The sequence below is a fragment of the Rhinoderma darwinii genome, chromosome 5, assembly GCF_050947455.1.
Source record: "Rhinoderma darwinii isolate aRhiDar2 chromosome 5, aRhiDar2.hap1, whole genome shotgun sequence".
Lineage (NCBI taxonomy): Eukaryota > Metazoa > Chordata > Amphibia > Anura > Rhinodermatidae > Rhinoderma > Rhinoderma darwinii.
Genome location: NC_134691.1, coordinates 33,715,720 through 33,738,161, shown reverse-complemented (window position 1 = coordinate 33,738,161; position 22,442 = coordinate 33,715,720). Strand labels below are relative to the sequence as shown.

General features: G+C 37.9%; 1 protein-coding gene across 6 annotated transcripts in view; it reads right to left on the bottom strand.

Moving 5' to 3' along the window:
* CSMD3 (CUB and Sushi multiple domains 3) overlaps positions 1-22,442 on the bottom strand; it is a 1,175,227-nt gene that overhangs the window by 229,928 nt on the left and 922,857 nt on the right. For all 6 annotated transcript variants that reach the window (XM_075825814.1, XM_075825808.1, XM_075825809.1 and 3 more), the window contains 4 exons: positions 22,069-22,272; positions 9,395-9,519; positions 7,219-7,315; positions 5,156-5,260 (listed from right to left, as the gene is read on the bottom strand). In XM_075825814.1, coding sequence (XP_075681929.1) covers positions 5,156-5,260; positions 7,219-7,315; positions 9,395-9,519; positions 22,069-22,272 — 531 coding nt within the window. The remainder of the gene's footprint in view (positions 1-5,155; positions 5,261-7,218; positions 7,316-9,394; positions 9,520-22,068; positions 22,273-22,442) is intronic.

The window sequence follows — 22,442 nt, the reverse complement described above, 5'->3', positions numbered from 1 at the left end:
CCTGACATCACTGTCCATATATGGACAGTGATGTCAGGGCTTCCCCAGAGATGGAGTCCCGGAGCTGAGCCGCTAGTGCTCTGCCCGGGACTCCTTCTCTCCTCCTGACATCACTGTCCATATTTGGACAGTGATGCCGTGACGATGGCAGCGTCAACACCCGGCGGCCGAGTGGGCTCCCTCAAGGGTAGTGGGCCCCGGTACTTGCCCGAGTTCGCTACGTGCGGACGCCGGTCCTGCCCTACTGTACCTCTGTAAACTTCTGATTTCAAATAGAGGCATATAGTGTTTTTTCCATTGTATTATGACAGTACCAACTGAATGCCCACCAGTTAAGTTTCTCCAATGAACAATAGTGCAGCTAGAGTTTAGTGGGTAGGGCAGTAAAGGGGTTAATGAGTCAATCCTTGTGACCAAGGTTTGTAACGTGGTAAAATTGTCACTATTTTGTTTGATTTATTGAAATAGGTCCTAAAATCTGTGCTGAATAATTTCATAATATACTGTATCTTTAAAGGGATCAGGGCTCCGCTTCACTGATAGGGACCTCTATAATGTCATCCCTTCAAACAGCTATAGAATTACATGATACGATTCTGTCTGCCTACTATAAGGGGCTCACTTAATACTGTATAAATGTATCTATGATAAGCTTCCTCTTGTGGCTCAGGTAGGGAATTAGCAATTATTCTGATGGTGAAAATATAATACAAGCAGGGCCTCCCAGTAGTAAAGGAACACTCTGGGAAAAACTGCTAACCTATATTATGCCTAGTATAGGGTGTGAAAGCATGGCACATGACACAGATTCACAGAAAACCAAAGAGAGATTCCCTGCCTCCTCAGGCCCTGCAGTAGGCCCACAAAACAAAAAAAAGTTTTATTGTATACCCTCAAACTCGTTCCCTACACCTGTACCAGTACTCTTTCCCTACACCCATTTTTATTCAGATCCCTGGAAACACCATAGAAGAAGTAGCAATTCCATTAACGGTAACCTTACTTTAAGCCCTTGATCACTGCACTGTATAACAACCAATTTTCCACCTTGACCTAAACAAGGGTTGAGCGAGCTCCGTAATGTTTTTGACTTTCTTATACCAATCTCTAGAAAATACTGAAACACAGATGTCCAACTAAAAAAAAAAAAAAAAAAAAAAAAAGATTTCGCTTCACCACATTTTTGGGAGTAATGATCCATTGCTAACTTACCATTTACAGCTCATGCTTTTGTGACAACACAGCAGAAAGATATGGCGGCTTTTAATGGGCACAAAGAAACCATGACAGAATAAAGATACAATTTTAATGCTCTAAGAATCGAAAATACTGAATTTTCAGAACATGAAGAGAACGCTGTGGTTAAAAAAATATTACAAATGTATCCTATTAACGCAATCCCGAAAGTAGAAAAGGAGATGCTGGGAGCCGGCAGGGGGAAGGAAGGAACTGGCCCAAGCTGTACTTGTTCTATTTCTTTTAGGCTTATTATCTCAGCGACAGAAATGAAACAATGCAATTTTTGTAAAAAAGTGTAGACTACACTGAAACCCCTGCTTACTCATTATCTCCAAGGAAGAATTAGCCTGCTGTACCCTTTCAGTTGCAAAACAAAAACCATCTGCTTTGGAAAATCTTATAATCCTTGAATTCAGGATCCATGGTTGAAGCTATAATTGAATATTGTAGACAAACAGATTGATCTGTGTATAGTTTTTGCTTTCTAAACACAGACAAATCATGTCATTCACTTGACCCGTTCTGTGTCCACATAACCAATGAACATCATGGTCAAGAAAATGTCTGAGGGGATATTTTACTCCTAAATTTTCTTATAAGACTGTATGATCCTTGTAAGTCACACTTTAAATTATGGACACATTGAAAAAATAACGTGGACACTCCTTTGGAATATGTTTGGTCCTTAGAACTCTATGGGTTTGTCGCAATATTTGTTTCATGTATGAATGTATACTTCTAATGTAGCCCACAAATGTGGAGTGAACCCAGTCTAAAATAAAATTGTGTAAATTGGTTACCATATATATGGATCTATCCGTTTGACTGGTTTTGTAAATTTTGTATGCTAACATTATTTTTAAAGGCTGAGTGATGTTTATGCAATTCAATATTAAAGGGAACCTGTCATCAACTTTTTGTTTATCAAACTGTTGACATGGCGCTGTAGGACTTTTAAACACTATTCCAACAATGCCCTTTTAGAAGAAAAATAAGTTTAATAATGGTGCACGCTGTATGCAAATAGTCATCGGGAGTCATCGGGGCGGCGAAGCACACGTAGCATTGCTGAGTCACAGAGTCTGCTCTGTAGACATGCCTATTCCTCTGTGATTGGCACCCCCCTTGTCTGTTGACATCAGTGCTAATGGCCCTAGAATCCCACGCAAGAATGAAGATTAGAGATGTCAATCACAGAGGAATAGGCATGCTTACATTGCTTACTCCGTGATTCTGTCCCCATGACTCCGGGTATGCTTCTGGCATACAGCATGCCCTACTATCAAACTTGTTATTCTGATGATTTTAACACAGAGATGGTTGATGTAGCGTTTAAAAGACCTCCAGCATGCCAGTAGTTTAATGGGAAAAAGGCTGATGACAGGTTCCCTTTTAGATAACACGCACATCCGTCAAGAACAACCCTTATAGCCTTTAAAGAAACACTCCAAGGCAAACTGTAACACTGTGTTGTGCATAGTGCTGGGCCTGACACGGGGATTTTTGTTGTTCTGATGTCATGTACCATTTCAGTATCAGATTCATTGACCAGACTGGATAAATATTTAAGTAAGTTATTCTATAAATGTTGTTTCAAGAAAGCATCCACTCTTTTTTTCAAGCAATCAGCTATCTTTTATGTAACAATTTCCTGTGTAAGACTTCAACGCTCTTACAGTAAAGAACCTATTTGCAATTGGAGACTGTTCAGCCATAGAAGACACCCTTCCCTCTTCTCAAGGCTGAATAAATCGTAGGCAAACTACTAGCTGAGATTCTACGCGCCTTTATCAAATTTGTTGCCTTACTTTGCTCCAGGGCATCCATTTTCTGACATGATGCCCAAAACGTAATCATTAAGATGAGCCTATATACTGTTATATACAAGATCAGTCCACAAATGGTTGATAAAACACTGTGTAGATAATGACTACCATTCATTACGCTATCGCTTTCCATTATATGGATCCCATAAAGCTCTTTCCATTCACAGTATTGTACATAATACTATGCTAGTGGACTTTAAAGCAAGAAATAAATACTTTTATCGATTATATTACATAACTAAATCATAATATTTGGATAATTACATTTCAAAGCTGATTAAGATGAGGCCTATTGCCAGCTCTCCTTACAAAACAAACACTCTATATACATGTATTGAACCATATGCAAAATTTAATTTAAAGTTTAACCAGTCAAAAAGAATATGGTGAGCATAGCCATTTTAGGCAATAGGCTTGTATAGTCTATAAGTACAACCTACAGTTCTTGAATGGATTAGATAATGTTTCTTGTTCCCGCATAGGGTCATTGCTGGTGAAACATGGAATATAAATTATAATTTTCTATGTGATGAAAAGGCCCGGTTTCTGGAGTGGGGAGACAAGGGAGGGACCCCACTCTATTCATTAACTCAGTCCAGGGTTTGGGCTGTCTTTTTATTATGTGGTATTTGTGATAGCCCTTTAAGGGTGTGATCTACTCACACGGTGCTCCAAATCTAGGGAAGATCATTTAAGGCAAAATTTCTTTACCTCTGTAAAAGGAGCATGAAAATCTAAACTCCAACATGGGTTTTCCCACAATTGACATATATTGCCTACCCATAGGATAGGTGATAAATGTCTGACCATTGGGGGTCCCACTGATGGGATCTCCACAATTAATAGAACAGGAGTCCCTGCATTACCACAGATGAGTTTAAATAGAGTGTCAGTCAAGCATTCACCCCACCATTATTTTCAATGTCTATGGGCCTAGCATAAAGAGTGAAGCACTGTGCTCATGTCTCTCAGTCCCATGGACCTTAAATGGAGCGGCACCGTGCATGCATGACAACCACTTCATTCAAAGTTCTCCTCACTGCGGTGAGGAGGAATTGGGTCTCGGAACCCTCGTTCTAGTAATCGTGGGGATCCCAGCGGTAGGGCCTCCAGAGATCAGACTTTTATCACCTATCCTGTGGATAGCTGATAAATGTCAATTGTTGAAAAATTCCTTTTAAATCATGAGGCTTAAATTGGCATTTAAAGGGCTTTTATAAGTTAAGAAAAGCATGCCTGTTTTCATTCAGAGAAAGTGCTGCTCTAGACTATGAGTTGTGTCTGGCGTTGAAACTCAGTCACATTCTAATCCTATACAAACTCTTTCGTAGAGTTGTCTCATCATGAAACCAATTTTTAGATTCAAGCCAGCTCAACGATCAGCTGATTACTGAAGGTCCAATTTCAGAAATCACTGGGGAAACTCTAGCTTGCTGAGCATTTCCCCTGCAGTGGCCACTACAGGAAAAATATAGTATTACATGCCAGCTCCAGCTTTTTCTCCTGACTACATCCATCTGTCATGAAGTGGTCTACTGGTAATCAGACTGTAAGTAGATTCAGCCAAATTAATCAGGATTCACTTACAAAATGTATTTATGGTCAGCTTTAGTTTAGAAAAGCTCTGCGGCTCATTTTAGCAAAACAAGTCTCATGTACTTTATGCATAAAGATAGCTTCTAAAGATATTGAACATAACAGGAACCTAACATATTCTATTGTATAAATGTTTCAGATATTTAAAGCTAAAATAAAGTCTACATATAACTCCTGTAAAGACATGTCCATCACACCCATATTCTGCTGAGCAGCTTATGAACACCAGGAACAACAGTGGCCAGTGAAGGGTGTATATCTTGTTTTAACTTCAAATGCTCTTATTATAGCATGTTCGAGTACAACATATCATCATATACTGTATGATATACTCCAAGACGACCCCTTTAAGGCAGTAAGAGTTATTCCTTTTGATACATGTAAAAGTTGCAAAATAATTAAATTCCGCCACTGTAGAAATTTGACAGTAAAATGTTAGAATGTGCATATGCTATGCTCCGATTTGTATGGTGTATGAAAACATAGACAATTACCTGTGTACTCCAGATGGAATCCAGCTGCAGAAACACTGATGTCTGATTGAAAATTTAAGTAAAGATTGTTTGATGTGCTGTTTAGAAGATGAGGTATGGTAGTTCCTGAAAAAAAAATATCAAAGACATCATAAATGAACTGGAGCATATCAAACAAACTAAAATCAATTACACTCGTAGCTGTTTTTACACCATTAGCTATTACTTATTATATATTATTATATTTTATTATATCATATTAATAATTATTATTTTTGTCATTGTGTCTGAAAAAGTGGAGGACCTATGTCTGAAGAGCGTAGGCAATAGAAGAAACAATATTCTAAAAATATCTAACCAAAAAAAGCCATTAGATGTAACCCCACACAACCAATATTGTAGTAAGTATTAGGCCTTTCTCCTTTTATGGACAAAACACTGGAACTATGTACTGAATAGCTGTTCTTTAATAGTTGTTGATTGCTTCACAAGAATCCCGATACCTGGAATTTTACTTTTTTCCATATGATATTTTTTTATCATTCTGACAGCAACATTAATATGACTAATGATATCCATGGCATTAGAGAGATTTGTATTGAGAACATTTCATTGTCCAGGCAAGGTACAGTATGTGCAGTTACAGATTAAGAGATAGCAGATAGCTGAAAAGAAGAACATTAAAGAAACAACTTTCCCGATCAACTGGTGAATAGATCGTTATGCCTTGACCACCAAATTTTTCAGTATGTATTTTGCATTCCAGTAGGAAGTGTTCTCCTGCCATCAGCCAAACCCAGACTGCCAGATAGTGAAAGGTGAAACATCACTCCGGAGAACATGTTTCCACTGTTCCAAAGTACAGTGACGGTGTGTTTTACACCAGTCCAGTCGACGCTTGGCATTGCACGTGGTGATCTTAGGCATGTCTATGTCTACTATGGAAACTCATTACATGAAGCTCCTGACTCACAATTCTTGTACCGATTTCACTTCCCATTGCAATTTGTAACTCTGTAGTGAGTGACGCAACAGAGAATATGAGATTTTTACACACCAAAGGCTTCGGCTCTTTGCAGCCCTGCTCCTTAAATGGATTGTCCAGGCTGGGGGCTGTTTTTTTATACTGATGGCGTAGCCACAGGATTTAACTGAATAGGAGCAGAGCTACAGTAACCCAGTACAGCTGTTATACAGTGGTCAGAGCCATCTGCTTTTGGCATACACCCTGCATAGCTTCCGGCGCCTGGAGGCAGCCGAGACAGCTGACCAGTGCAGGGTGCGGGTGTTGGACCCCACCGATCCTGTGGGTAGGTCATCAGTATAAAAAAAGCCCCAGGCTGGACAACACCTTTAAGTTTCCGTGGTTTACCACTTCATGGCTGAGCTTAATACTCTTAGATGCTTCCATTTCACAATAATAGCATTTACAATTGACCAGGCAAATCCAGTAGATCAGAAAATTCATGATATGACTAGTGGCAAAGGTGACGTCCTATGACAGTGCCACATTTAAAGTCACTGAGCTCTTTAGTATAACCCATACTACTGGCATTGTCTATGGAGATTGCAAGGTTGCATGCTTAATTCTATTAATCTATTTTAATGGATGGGGCTGAGACACAGGAATTGATGAATTAGTCCATATAGTGTAAGAATTCTATATTCCTAATGTGGTCAACCACTGGATGTGTCATTAGCATTACCATAAAGCAGAAGAACCGGTGGTGTGAATTGATCTATGCTATCGGACCTTACACCCAATGCATTTCACATGGTAAAATGTTCACTAGTCTACACAGAGGGAGAGTATATTGCTAAAAGTTAAAAATACGGAGAAACTAGAAGGAAAGTCATTATCACCTGTTTGAAAGTTTTCTTTCTCATTGATATTTCTAGAGCTCAGCAATAATTCCATAAAACCTTCAAAACACATTTATTTAAAAACAAATGCTAAATATCACTTACTAACTGTATGCACCAATTACCTATACTCTTGAATAGTTCATCCCAAATTTTTTTATTTCATCAGCACTATTAAAATACACTAGGTCACAAAAAAGAAGCCTGTAGTTCTTGCTTACCTGAATAACTGCCAAGTCTTGGAGCATTGTTGTCACCTCCATCATAAAAATCCAACGAATCCCAGTTATGTTCTGTAGCGAAACTGACAACCTGCACCTGGGGAATGCATAGAGAGACAGAAAATTCCTGAGCTTCAAAAACACTTAAAGCCGGAAAAAAAGGACAGCACATAAATATAACACAGTATACTATAAAAACCATGGCAATTCATAAAGTTTTCATAATCATGAAACTATACAAGTATAAACCCACCTGATAGTAGGGGAGGGGGTGTGCATAAAAAAGGTTGTTTTTCTTTTAGAGTGTAGTCGTGGTTTTGATTTTTAACGAAAACATAAAATAAAAGAGGATAGAAGGAGTTTTATTATAATTCTGATATGTCAATAAGACATGTCGTAAAAGCCCAGACGCGTACCACCCCAACGATCACATGAATGAGCAGGTTCCAGTCTGTGTTCTCAATGGAGAGGTCATATACACAGTCAGGTCACTCTCCACTAAAATGAATGAGAGTCCTGCCGTGATAGGGCCCATAAGGCTTAGTGATGAATCTAACCTGATATTAATACTGAAAAATATAACTGTCGACTGAACTTCTAGTGACTACTTAGCAGACAGTACTACTTACACTAGGGGGATATAATCGGAAGAGTGGAGACTTTTATGTATTTGTTTATGTTGTGCACTATGATAGCTCAGAGAAATTAACCTACAGTCCTAAAGAAAATATTAAAGTAAGATCGGAACAGAGTCAAATATCATGATAGTTGTTTAGGGAACGGTAATGTAAGTAGGAGGGAAGACAGACAGTTGCTTGACAAACTAAACACCACCATATCTGTAACCTACTAACAACATCCACAACTAGATTGATCCACCATGGATTAAATGTTCTATTAGTGAACCACCACAAGGGATTACAATGCCCCTTCCCATACATGACATTCAATGCAAAATAACTTTTAGGCTTTCCTTTTACTCAGGCCAAAGATTCAGTTTACTGCTCCCATATTAAAATTCCTTGGTTGAGTGGCTTGTTGGCATCCCCCTGGCACTGAGCACCCAGCCCACATGCCACAGTCCTCCAACTATCTAAACACCTGTTAAAGTACTATAAATTCCTTCCCAGGATCAGCAAGGTTTAGGATATACAGTAATTTTTCATTAACCATCAGAGATTAGAACCTATGAGTATCAGAGACCACCAGCTGCAGGATTCTGTCTGCACCACTGACCACCAGGGATTTTGAATTTACACACAGATCATTTCTGCTCGTAAGTCATTCGTTGTTAGCACTTTTTGATAAAACTGCTGATGTTATCTTACCAGAAACAGCTATCGCACTATACATACAGTATGACTACTTTATATATACAGTTCCATAGGTTCAGCCTCTGTCTCTACAGTGAAGATATTTTAAGGACACCTATCATTTTATTTTTCGGATTTATTTTCTAATATTTTTTTTATACGGGTTTAGAGCACCGTTTAGTGTTAACTGATAAAACTCTGGTGGCCTGCAGTCAGCATTATGGCGGTTAGCAGCATTACTGGAGAAGAAAGAAAGAAAGAAAGAAAGAATGAATGAAAGAAAGAAAGAAAGAAAGAAAGAAAGAAAGAAAGAAAGAAAGAAAGAAAGAAAGAAAGAAAGAAAGAAAGAAAGAAAGAAAGAAAGAAAGAAAGAAAGAAAGAAAGAAAGAAAGAAAGAAAGAAAAAGAAAGAAAAATAAAGAATGAATGAGTCCAATGGGAGTGGTAGCGCATGCTAGTGGTGGCTACAAACTGCCCTAATTTTATTATTTAACTCTATGGCTGCGTGAAGGGAAGCATTTGTAGCTATGTAACAGAAAAACAATGTTTCTACCCTAATAAAGATGAATTATGAACCTAATCAGCTCAATATTTTGGACCTATTTTGAATAAAAACATACTAAAATAATAGGAACACTTTAAGAATTGTTTCCTGAGTATGTATGGTATACAAATGGCTAATTTAATAAAACTTGGTCCAATCACATATAATATAATAACATATCTGCTGCCTTATTTTGAGCGTGGGGACTCCATGCACTATAGATACTGACTGATATCACTTCATTGAATTTAATAAATTATTTTCTTGTCATCATAGGAAAGCGAATGTGACATGTGTTTGAAAATAGCTTATGATCTTACTTGAATGCCTGCTCCCTCCGGCACAGTGATTTTCCATATACAGTTCAAATTGTTGTCATATGGCTCAGGGTAGCCAGAAGAAAGAATAGTCCCCTTGCGCTTTGTTAAAATTCCTCCACAGGGCACTTGAAGGAAAAAAGAAAATAGAAGACAATGTATATATAGTATTAGCTAACAGTTATTGCTATTTCTTACAATGTGCAAAGTACATAATAGAAATTGCCAGTTGAGTAGTACCATACAATACGGCTTAATATTTTATAATATGTAGAGTATCACATATGAATGAAGGTTGGCATTTGTAAAAGTCGCTCAACGGTGCAAATTTTCTTTAAACTCTGAGATGTTTTAAGTAAATACAGAAGGTTTTCCTCTAAAATCAAAACATCTTAACTTAACAATCTAATAAATTCTGAAAGATGAAGGGGTCTATACAGGTGGCATATCCCTTTAATAAAATGGTAAATACATGGAAAATAATTTTGATTATGCCGGGCAGCACAGGGAGTCCTTATAGGTACGTACTATTTGTAGGCACTTAGTGCACCCGCGTATGGTGACAATGCTTTTATATCCTGTAAATATGCCATGTCTGTGGTGAAAAAACTCTTTAAAAGCAACGTATCATCAGAAAATACCAAATTATATAAATCAGGTTTTTATTATAAACAAATTATTTTGACATTGTTGGTATTTTTATGTGAAATATTCCAGTTACACTAGAGTAGTCACAATGGGATGATACTACCAATATTTTGCAGTTCCTTTGTCGGCTTTACTGTATAGACTGGGACATATTAAGCAGAGTCATCGCGTTATTATTAGAAGGTGGGCAAGTTAGTGACAGCTGTATTGAACTGCTGGAGGCCTATATAATGCAGGATATCAATACTTTACACTTTACGTACATAAGCATAAGACTCTGTAGGCAGCTCTCCTTTCACTATCTAGTCTTTGGGGGATGGGGCGATACTTCACCACTTCCTTGTAACTATAATAATCTTTGACATTTATCAGTTAATTTACTTCCATTCATTTCAGCTGCCATAAAACAGACACCGTGGTGCATTGTCTATACTGACAATCTAGGAAGGAAGTGTGTGCCTCCAATATGACCATCCCGGGGAAGTTTTTTTAAAAAAAAAAACCTGTACAACATTTTAAGAAAAACACTTTCATTTAGTAAAAAAACACTACAAATGAATGAGACATTCCATTTATTTGGGGTTTTCTTACAATATAACCAAGCAACTATTATGCACCAATGTTAGTAACATTGTTGTTATTATTATCAGTATGTATCTGGATCGTAAGCAATATTGTGGAACTTTGTCTTTATTTCTGCACTTATCCTGTACAAAATCAAATGTTTCCCTGGGATGCAAGGCTAAGCAGTTAACCATCTGCAAAGAGTCACTAAGCAAACGCTGTCTAATCAGTAACAGGTAATCTTTGCTTGATGTTAACACCACGTTCACCGAGATAATGATACTGTATGCAAAAATAACAGCTGTAATGGAAAGCATTAGAGTTTGGTTAATGTCATGTTTTTTTCCTGATAACATTTCATTATCTACAAATAACGGTAAAGACTTCTAAGCTGTACTCCTGAGATATCTGGGCATTTTAATCAGTTGAATATATTTAGCATATTTTAATTAGTTTATTTCCTATGTATCTCAAGAGCATTGGTACCTCAGTTCTGGAGTGTATTCTGTAGGTAAAGATTCTCACGGTCTAATTGCAGAACTTTGGGTATTATGTGTTCCTAAGCCCGAATTGCTAAGTCAGTTTGTTATTTTGCTAGTCAGTTTATGGATTCAGCACAAATTCTAAATACGGAATGTCTTAGATACTGGTGTATGGGTGTTATATACATACAAAAGTAAATGTAAGACTTAGTTGAGAAGGACGTGAGATTTTTGATGAAGCCATTTTGTGCAGCACAAATTTAAGACACTATCTGGTAAGACATCATTCATTCTCCAAAAAGTTTAAGATTACTAGGACTAAGTAGAAGCAAAAACGCAACAGAGGGCAAATCCATAGTTAAGGTTCGTGTTTGAACGCTTGTATGTCTTTGGCCACACATTTTCTAAAGGTTGTCTAATGAAGATAACCCTTATTTAAAAAAAACCTGGGGTCCAGCCTTTCTACCCTCCGGTGATCAGCTATTATGGGCAGGTGGAAGCCTTGGCCAGCCACACATTTCATACAGTCGATGCAGGAGAAATGTAGCATTACATGATGGTCATGCATATGACTTGTCATCCATGTAATGCACAAACACGCTGGGTCTACCATAGCGTGAGCCGCTCTTAGAAACAACCTCATTATATGTGTATTAATCCACCTGCTTTTTTGAACATGTGATTGTAATGAGCTAATTCAATATCTTATAATTTAAGGAGAATTTAACCCCTTGTGAGAAATGAAACTATGTGCCATAGAAAACCTGTTTGTTTTTTTTTCGTTTGAGAAGAATCCCTGAAGCTCGAGTTGGCTTTTCTATCTTCTCTCTATTATTTGTGGACTTGCCCTAGACTCCCTCTCTCCGCAGCCAATGACTCATTAGAAAACATGAGGGGTAGCAACCAGTCTGAAGGGGTCAAACCATGATTGTTTCTTACAAGGAATGTGGAGCAAGGAGCAAACATACAACTTTGTCTAAGAATGGGGAATCGGCAAAAGGAGGAGCCTGAATTCGCCTTTTTTTTCAACTATTATTGGAGCAACCTACTAAATAGCCACATTAATAATGGCAGCTGATAACATCATATATAAAATAAATTTCACATGAAATTAATTAATGAACAATTAATTAATGACTATACTGGGGTCCCTTTATGCATCTATAGTCTATGTGAGTGAAAAGTCAATACAATCTTAATATAAAATAGCTAAAAAATCTGAACAATATATAAGGCACATTCGTTCCAGAACTTGAGGAAATGTGAGAAATAATAATGCTTGTGCATTAGGAGTATAATTGCAAAGGTGCTGAGTGACTTGGATGGTCTTTACAGGCAATTATATTTTCTCTCACTTGTGGGACGATGGGAGGTTGGTTTTGCAGTTCTTGGGAGGGTACAGGGGAAAATAAAATGGTTACAGAATTTTGTAACATTTATAATGAAATTTGGTTGTCATATCATTATTGAATGCAATGTTGAGTGTAATAAGTTTAGAATTTAAAATTAAATGAAAATAAATACAGAAAAAAAATAATTATAGAGACACCAATGTCACTACTAGAAATTCAGTTGAATCTTTAGGTGCTATGTCTACTGTTAGCTTCCACTATGTTCCTATAAAGACCTCATAGTTTTTTGTCAAATAAAATTTCGGAGTGCAATTGTTGTGGCTGCATTTTGGCAATCAATTGCTTTCTGTAACTGTCCCAAAAAAAAATAGATGAATAAAATAGTTTATTGCTTTGCAATTAAGAATGGAAATATTAGACTTTAGTAAAGTCAGTAAGTTTTCAACCAACTTTTAATTAATGGCAATTGATAAATATTGTACAGTATACTATAATTTCAATTTTATCCATCACAATATCTAAAAAGATATTTAATAAAAAAAATAATTACACTAACAAAATTTGTTATTTTAACAGACAAATCAATAAACATAAAGTGTTATAATTTCCATTCAATGTTCAAAGAAGTCGAAAATCTAAAACCGGCTCAAGAGTCGAAGCACATTCGATGTCTGAAAGATCAGATTATATGAAACCTCAGAAGCTGGCACTTATTTGCATTTTTGTTTTAGTGAAGAGAGGTAAAGCAATTGATCTTTTTAAGGTACTGTCCTTCACATGAAATGCTATATTTTATGTTAATGATTCTAGTGTACCATAGACTTCTATATTTCAGAGGTGACTCTATGCATCTATTGTATATTAATTCTCTCCTGAGTTTTTGGTCCCTTCAGGTTCAAAGAAAATAACTTGCCCAGACGTAGTCTTTTCATCATTTTCAGCCTTACTTTTATGTTTCATATGTATAAAAATATATACAGGGTCTTAACGTAATGCAATGAAAAAGTGGATCCACAGAGTCCACTGGATCTCAGATTTAATTTTTCATCCAGCAGTAGAAAAATGATGTCCGTAATTTAATTGGTTGCAGTGGACCGCCATCACAGCTTTTTATTTGTTAAAATTGATGTAAATAAGCCTCACAATATTTTAAAATTGGCAACACCTACACATGAAGATATTGGGTTAGACTAGCCTACCATGGTACTAGAGCACAGCTTAACAAGCTTTTTCCTCTGGGCCCACACAAGTGGTCAAATGTCAGTGGCAAAACGAAAAATTTTGCTCAATTTATATTTATATTTTTCTTCTGGACCTAATATAAAATTAAAATAATCACAAAAGCAGTCAATTGTTTTGTTAAATCACATACTATTTCAGTCGGGATACATATAGATAATAACAACAATATTACAAACATTGGTGAATACAATAAGAGCTTCCGTAGTTGTTCCTGTAAAGCAGGATAGATCAGTATATAATTTTTCCTATGAACTTAGGCCTACCTCACAGTTTGAGAAGCACTGTACTAGAGGATCGTTCAGTAGAGCCATGCTCTAATGTGATAACCTGGCCTAGCTACTACAGGGCCCATGAGAGCCCACTTTTTTGGGGGGTTTTTAATAAAGAAAAAATATGCATAATTAATTATTGCAAAAAGACCTGGACATGCTCTGTATACATCTAAAGTGGGCCGTCAGAATCATTTCCAAGTTACCATAGTTGGAAAATAACAAATTATCCTACAGCCCAAGTGATTCACAAGAATCTTGATCCGAATTGACATCGTGTTAAAGGGATTGTATCAGAATCGACAATTATCACCTATCCACAAGATAAGTGATAATTGTTTGATCACAGGGAGCACTACCACTGGTCCCAAACCCCCCACGCCTCCTCACTGCTTGACCACAGTGAGGAGGACATTGAATGGAGTGGTGGTTGGGCATGTGGGCTGCTGCTCCATTCAAATTCTATGGTGGAATGATGGAAACAGCCCAGTACAATGCTTGGCTATTTCTGTAAGTTCTATTGACATTAAATTGAGAGGCTGGCAAATGCTCAACCGCTGCTCCATTAAAGCTCTCCCTCACTGCAGGGGGGAAGTAAGGGGGAACGAGTGGTTCGGGAACGGTGGCTGTCCTATAGGTCGGGCCCCAAGCGATCAGACAGTTATCTATCCTGCAGATAGGTGCTAATTATTGATTCTGGGGCAATTACTTTAATGCACGTAGGACGTGTTAATGCACGTGTAAGATATTAGACAACATCCCATAGCAACACAACATTCTTGTCGGATATTAAAAGCTTTTAATATAAAACAAATATATTAAAGCTAATAGAAAACAACACTTAGAAATATATCATTACTTCACCCTCTTCTGTTCAGTTGTTTTCATTTTTTATTCAGAAATGTCTTAATTATTTGGGGAAAGTTGTGCGTCAACTACCATGGTCGCCATTACAGCCTTCATAGGGGTTATCATCCATCTTTTTTATTAAAATGTGCCCCATTATGCAGCAGTATGGAGAAAGGTTCCCCTGCATAACTAGGTCAATTTGCCATTCGAAAATATTCCATTAAGGTAAACTCAGATGTTCAGGGACTAATGTACAGATGTACCCATCTTTATCTTGACTTTTAATGCATTAAATACACAATGTCAAGAAACTTTAACTTGACTCTTTCAATGGCTTTTGTTGTGTGACATCACGCTGCAACAAGTTATCAGAGTCAAGATAAAGATGGTTGCATCTGTAACAGGGAGCCGTACAACTATCTTCTGAACAAACGTAACAACTACCTTTTGAGGTTCTTTGTAAATTTTCCAGTGATTGGTGTCAATGTTTTTCTTAAAGAGGCTCTGTCACCAGACTTTGCAACCCCTATCTCCTATTGCAGCAGATCGGCGCTGCAATGTAGATAAGAGTAACTTTTTTTTTTTTTTTTTTTTAAACGAGCATTTTTGCCCAAGTTATGACCATTTTTATATGCAAATGAGGCTTTCTAAAGTACAACTGGGCGTGTTTAAAGTAAAAGTACAACTGGGCGTGTATTATGTGCGTACATCTGGGCGTTTTTACTTCTTTTACTAGCTGGGCATTGTGAATAGAAGTATCATCCACTTCTCTTCACAACGCCCAGCTTCTGGCAGTGCACAGACACAGCGTGTTCTCGAGAGATCACGCTGTGACGTCACTCACTTCCTGCCCCAGGTCCTGCATCGTGTCGGACGAGCGAGGACACATCGGCACCAGAGGCTACATTTGATTCTGCAGCAGCATCGGCGTTTGCAGGTAAGTAGCTACATCGACTTACCTGCAAACGCTGATGCTGCTGCAGAATCAACTGTAGCCTCTGGTGCCGATGTGTCCTCGCTCGTCCGACACGATGCAGGACCTGGGGCAGGAAGTGAGTGACGTCACAGCGTGATCTCTCGAGAACACGCTGTGTCTGTCCACTGCCAGAAGCTGGGCGTTGTGAAGAGAAGTGGATGATACTTCTATACACAACGCCCAGCTAGTAAAAGAAGTAAAAACGCCCAGATGTACATACACAATACACGCCCACTTGTGCATAACTTTAAACACGCCCAGTTGTACATTAGAAAGCCTCATTTGCATAAATATAAAAATGGTCATAACTTGGCCAAAAATGCTCGTTTAAAAAAAACAAAAAACGTTACTCTTATCTACATTGCAGCGCCGATCTGCTGCAATAGGAGATAGGGGTTGCAAAATCTGGTGACAAAGCCTCTTTAAAGAAACAGATTTAAAAAAACTTTGTTATACATGATCAGAGTGACGTGTGAAGAAACTGGGATTCCTGTGTATAGTGTCTCTTCAAATAAGGTCTATGAAAAAAATAAATTCCACAAACTGATATGAATTAGGTTTGGAAACACCACAGTGTGTCCTGGAAGTTGAACACATAGATGTGCTGCATTGTGTAATCAGGATGTTTTTCTATAATGATTAGTAGATTGTGCCATCTGGCCAATGCGGTAAAATTGGCCGAAATACACCAAATCCAGTTTATCAAATATTATTTCAGAGCAATTTATGGTCAGGATTTAGAAAAAGAGATCTTCCCGCAGACAGGACTAAGAGTTTGACCTCTTTCAAATTAGCATATTTTGCATACGTATTCCATCCGTTTCTTTGCGGACCGTAATACGAAGCTAATGTTATTTAATGAGACTATTCACATGGGCAAATAAAATATGTGCATATTTTAAAAACGCAGCATGCACTGCTTTCATCGTATTGCAGATGGAAAACGCCCATTGAAGTCTATGGAGAGTGATTCAAAATGAATGCATCTGTATTTGGTCCGTATATGGTACATATGTCATCCATATTGCACCTGTTTTTCATAGGGTCTGTCTTATGTCATTCCATTTTCTCCCTATAAGTCAGCCCATCAGTAATACAGATCTGTAATACTGATGCAATACTGATGAAATACTGACGACATACAGATCAGTATTAAGGAGGTTTACAAGTATGCTCGTCTGAAAGAGGTCACATATGGACTCCTCAGCAATAAATGGCATGGGCCTTTTCCCAACAATCCAAGCCAGAATACACTTGATCTACTTTAACATGTTAGTTTTGCCCAGAGTGTTTCTATAACAAATGTGGCATCTGACTGAGGGGTTGCGGGCCCCATGTCATGGACCCTAACCAAAGGCCCAGATAGTGAGATCACATACAACAGTCCATCATTGTAGTAGGACTATGAACATGCATTTTAAATGTAGATAAAAAAAAATAACCGTCTTGATTACAAGCAAATCTAAATTATAGTGATAAATATAGCAAAAGGATAAGACGCAGAGTCGTAATAGGAATAGATATTGTGCCTGCTTTCATTAGTCTGAAAAAACCCAAGATTGATGTGTTGCATTGTCATTAGCATTAGGAGGCCATATATCACTGTCTTAGAACAGCATTATCAACTCCTTCAGAAGCTTTCCTTAAATGCAGAAAGACTGCAGGAATATGTAGAACAATACAACTTAACCCTGTAAAGATTACAGCTGTAATGTCTTGTGCCATGCATAATTGATCACATCAGTGGGAGACTGGATGGATATGAAATCAGTGACATTAAAATGTTTAAATAATTACCAGCAACGGCTTGGCGGGATGATTGATGACTGATATCTGTAAGTAAAATAATCTCAGGACACCCGAGACTTAGAGCAATTTAATATAAGCTTCTCTATACTTCATTTAAAACACAGATCAAGCTCAATCTCATCCTAACTGCATATGTTATCTAAGGATTGATAAATAATTGGATTTGAGGCTCTTGTTTCATTTCATTATACAAAGCAGTACATCATATATTGAATGATTTCATTCCTGCCTTTCTTGTGGTAGAGAAAAAAGATTGAGTGGTTAGAAAAACAAGGATTTTTTGGCCCTACTAAAGCCAATAAAGAAATGTCATTGCTGTAGAGGTTAAAGATAAAGGTTAAAGAAAATGTGGTTTCTAAATACAGTGAACCCCAATACCCACCCACGGCATGTCACACTCGTAGGTCGGGAAACTAAGATATTAGGAGTCGTTAAATGTGAGTCTTATGATGTAGAAGCAGCTTTAGATTCCCTTGCCGACCCCAGACTTGGAGGTAACACTGTATTAAACCATAAAGAAGAGGTGGGCACCGGTTGAAAACATAAGGGTAAGGGTGCAAACCAGTGTCAAAAAGACAACATTTTGTACACAAGAAGCGACTTCTTGAGAAAGATGTATGCACACCCACAATAGTTCAACATAGAGAAAAGCATAAACACTTTATTGAAGCACATACAGCCAAAAAGATTACTAATACCCCAGGTATTTTTCATTACTACGTATATTCGCTTCTCTTGGACACAGCCGGGTCTTTGATGCTGGGAGAGCATGGTGTGTTGTTGTTTGGCATAGCAAGCAGGGTAGCCCGCTCTATGAACTATCAAGGCGTCACAAATAGGCTTCTACCTGGCTATACAAGTTGTGCCTCATGACGTACACACTATCCCTCCATGTTTCACACACTTGCACCCCATTATCCATTTATTTCTATTGAGGCACTTCACTCATTACTGCCCCCTATATTTCACTTATAGTATTACACTTGCACACACACTATTCATTTATTATTTCTTACTACACATCCCATGCACCACACACCACTCCCCTCAAGACCAGTGGGAGTGGCTATTATTATTTAAAGCACCTGCTCACTCCTTCATCAGCGTTTCTGACCTGGCTGTGTCCATTTGTAAGTATGGCCTTTTTCGGTGGTTAAGGTAAAAAGTTTAAAACACAAGCAAAAAGAAAAAACTTAAATGATGGTCACAGTCTCACAGACAATAATGCGACCCTTCTGTGGTGATGACCCAAAAAGTATGGCGGGCCAAGACAAAAAAATATCAAGTAATAAGTAGATTCTTCAAAAATACATGATGTAACATGAAAAACTCCCCAGATACAATATAAAGTGTTGTATGTAGCATAAACTGCTCCCTAAATGTGGAAGAAGTGTTAAGTGCTAAAAAGGAATATATAGTTACATATAAAAAAATGTGCTTGAGTTCATAACCACATGATACAAATGAAAAAACATGAGAAAAACATTAAAGGGATATTTCGGTTACAAAAAGTTACCCCCTATCCGTAGGGTAAGGGGTAAATTGCTGATCGGCAGGTGTCCGACAGTTCGGACCCCCACCGTTTACGAGAACGGGGAGCCCAAAGTTGCCCGAACACCAAGTCTGAACCGAGCGGCAGGTCACTCATGCGCATTGCCGCTCCATTCATTTTCTATGGCAGCGCCGAAAAAAGTCAAACACTGCACTCGGCTATCTCCAGCGCTCCTGTAGAGAATGAATGGAGCGGCAGTGCGCATGAGCGACCTGCCGCTCGGTTCAAACTTGGAGTTCAGGCAAATTTTGGCTTCCCATTCTCGTAAACGGTGGGGGTCCGAGCTGTCGAACACCTACCAACCAGCAAGTTACCCCTTACCCTACGGATAGGGGGTAACTTGTTGTAACTGGAATACCCCTTTAAGAGAAGGCAATAAATCTGTTACAATAAATGGGAAATAACTGAATATAAATGATATGGGAAATGTTGAAAAATAGTGGAGCAATAAATGGACGGGAGAGAAGAGAATAAATGTTTGGTCCAGGTGACCACCACAGTTAGAGCTCCACGCGTATCGCTGATGCAAAAATTAGTTTCCTCAGAAACAAACTAGTGCTTTACATTGTGCCTAGGGAGTTTTTTATGTTACATCTGGAATTTTTGGAAAATCTACTTACTCTTGATTTTGATCCCACCTTACTATTTAGGTCATCACCGGAGAAGAGTTGCAGTATTGCATGTGATCATATTTGAGTTTACTCCTTTTTACTTGCGTCTTAAGCTTTTCTTCTTTTTGGGCATATGTATTTTTGTGTACTTCAATAAAGTGTTTGTGCTTTTTTTCCATCTTGAACTATTGTGGGTGTGCATCCTGCTTTCTCAAGTAGTCGCTTCTTGGAGGGAACACTAAGTTCACCAATGTATACGCAAGATTCCTGTGTCTAAAATAGGGGCTCCCTTGGGTGTATTTTTAATTCCTTGACCAAACAGATCTAAATTTGGTTAGTCCGATTACTACTGTGCCCAAACTTGTTTTCCATGTTATCAACAGCAAAAGTATCTCTATAGGAAAGGAACCCTAGCAAACATACCCCCATATCTCAGCTACCTGTACACCGTTGACATTAATGGAGTTGTGAGTGAACAGTTTGGTTGGTTCTTGGCAAGACATTTTGAATAAATATCCTTTGATTACATAATATAACAAAGAGCATGGAAATTATCAGTGTGATTTAATAATATCTACACCAACTCCATACTAATGACTAAGGACTTTTGGAGGTCGCTCACTAATAGCCTTGTGAAAGTTGTGTGTGTGGGTGACACTGATTATTTCTATATCCCAAAGAAATCTGAGTCAACTAGGAAAAATGAAAGCTGTGATACCAGCAATCAAGCATCACACAAAAAACTGTATATCAGATATAAGATTTTATTACTCAAAAATAGATATGAGCAAACAGACCAATAGATATCTATAATACAATAGTCAGTGGTTAATAAGAACCATGTTACCTAAGAAACATAATGGACCTGCTAAAAAGAATAGTAATAACTAGACTGGATCTATCTGGAGCACAAACCCACAGTTAAAGGGGATTTTCGCATAATTCCAAAAAGTAACCGGGGTAGGAGGGATGCATTAAAAGAGAAGAGCCATTTCTCTCCACACAAATCTCCCGGCATTCCGGCACCACCACTCCGGTCCTCTCCGCCACTATGACAAGCCCATATACCCACGTGATCGCTGCAGCCAATCACTAGCCTCAGTGATCCTGAGCCGTATACCCACTGAGACCAGTGATTGGGTGCAGCGATCATGTGGGTATACAAGTACATCATCGCTGCAGCTATGTCAACAAACAGTGGTGGGGTAGACCAGAGTGGCGACACTAGAATGCCAGGGATCTGTGAGGTGAGTAATGGCTTTATTTTTTTAATGCATCCCTCCTACCCCTGCTAATTTTTGGAATAACTTGGAAAACCGCTTTAAAAAATAATGGGTCCGTCATGTAGTTAACACTTTGCCATGGCTATTGGGTCATTTGATGAGGGAAATGAACAGTGTGAACCTTTACAAGGATCTCTAACTTTCGGCAAACAGGGGTTGGAGGGGGTTATTTAATTACACTTCCCTTCTCTCCTAAAGGAGGTAAAAATGGGTGAGCAAGCTCTGGGCTTTCTACCTCTGGATAAAGATTGTTGCAGTGTGACACAATATAAGGATGGGGGTACATTTTTGGTATGAAGTACCCTCTACTATTTTCAGGTCCCTGGAGTAGGTAGCACTAGTCTACAATCCTAAAACAAATAATAATATTATATAAACATGTATTTATATAAATCTAAATTCTAAATTCTTCAGATTCTTTGTTTCCTTAGCAATTTCATTTTTGCCTATTGATTCTTAAAAATCTGTATCCAGACTGAAAAGAACGTCTTTAATAATGAGTTATGGCACGCTCTGAAATAAATTAAATTTTCCTTCATCGTGCATGTTGTAAATCTGACAATCGCAATAATAAACCTGTGGGTTAATTCTACATTCAGGAAAAAGATACAAGGAAAATTCATAAAAATGACATCTTAGTTTTAACGTTAGAAAATGATTCTTCATGAGAGGACCTGTGTGTAATTATCTCAGAATTCCTCGAATGAACAGCGATTGATATTTCACAGAACATAACACCTTGTCTTCAATCTTTATCTTTTTATATTAACCCTGTGTCAAACATTGTTACACGAATCATAGAAAGTTGCAAGATAAAACGAAGGTCATTTTAGTTCAGTTGTAGGTTGACTCAAAGTAAAAGTCAATGAAGAACAGACAATAGACAAAATGTTCATCTTTGCAGGCTCCTACTGGAACAGTATTTGATATTTTCTTTCGACTTTAAAGGCTTACTTGTTTGATGAATAGACTATTTCTGATTACAAAAGTTTCAGGTCAATGCATTCTCCTCAGTAAATACTTTATTATTAGATACTTACCGACACATGTTGGTAAGGTGTCATTCCACTGAGCCAACGCATTCGGAACGGAATCACATCTAATGGCCAATGAACCGTGGAGGACGTATCCTGGGTTGCACTCAAAGAAAACCACAGATCCAAGAGCAAAATCATTCCCCATTCTTTTTCCAAAACGAGGTTCCGGTACAGAGCTACATTGAGTGGCACTCGTCCTTGGGACCGCTGGGAAACATAATTTAAAATACTTAAAATAAAATATATAAATAAAGCAGACAATTGAGATAACATTTTTATCTGTAATTAGACTAGATGTACATACATTTTTTTAAAGAGGTTTGCCAGTCCCTAAAAGTTGATGGCCTTTCCTCAGGATAGGCCATCAATAGCTGATA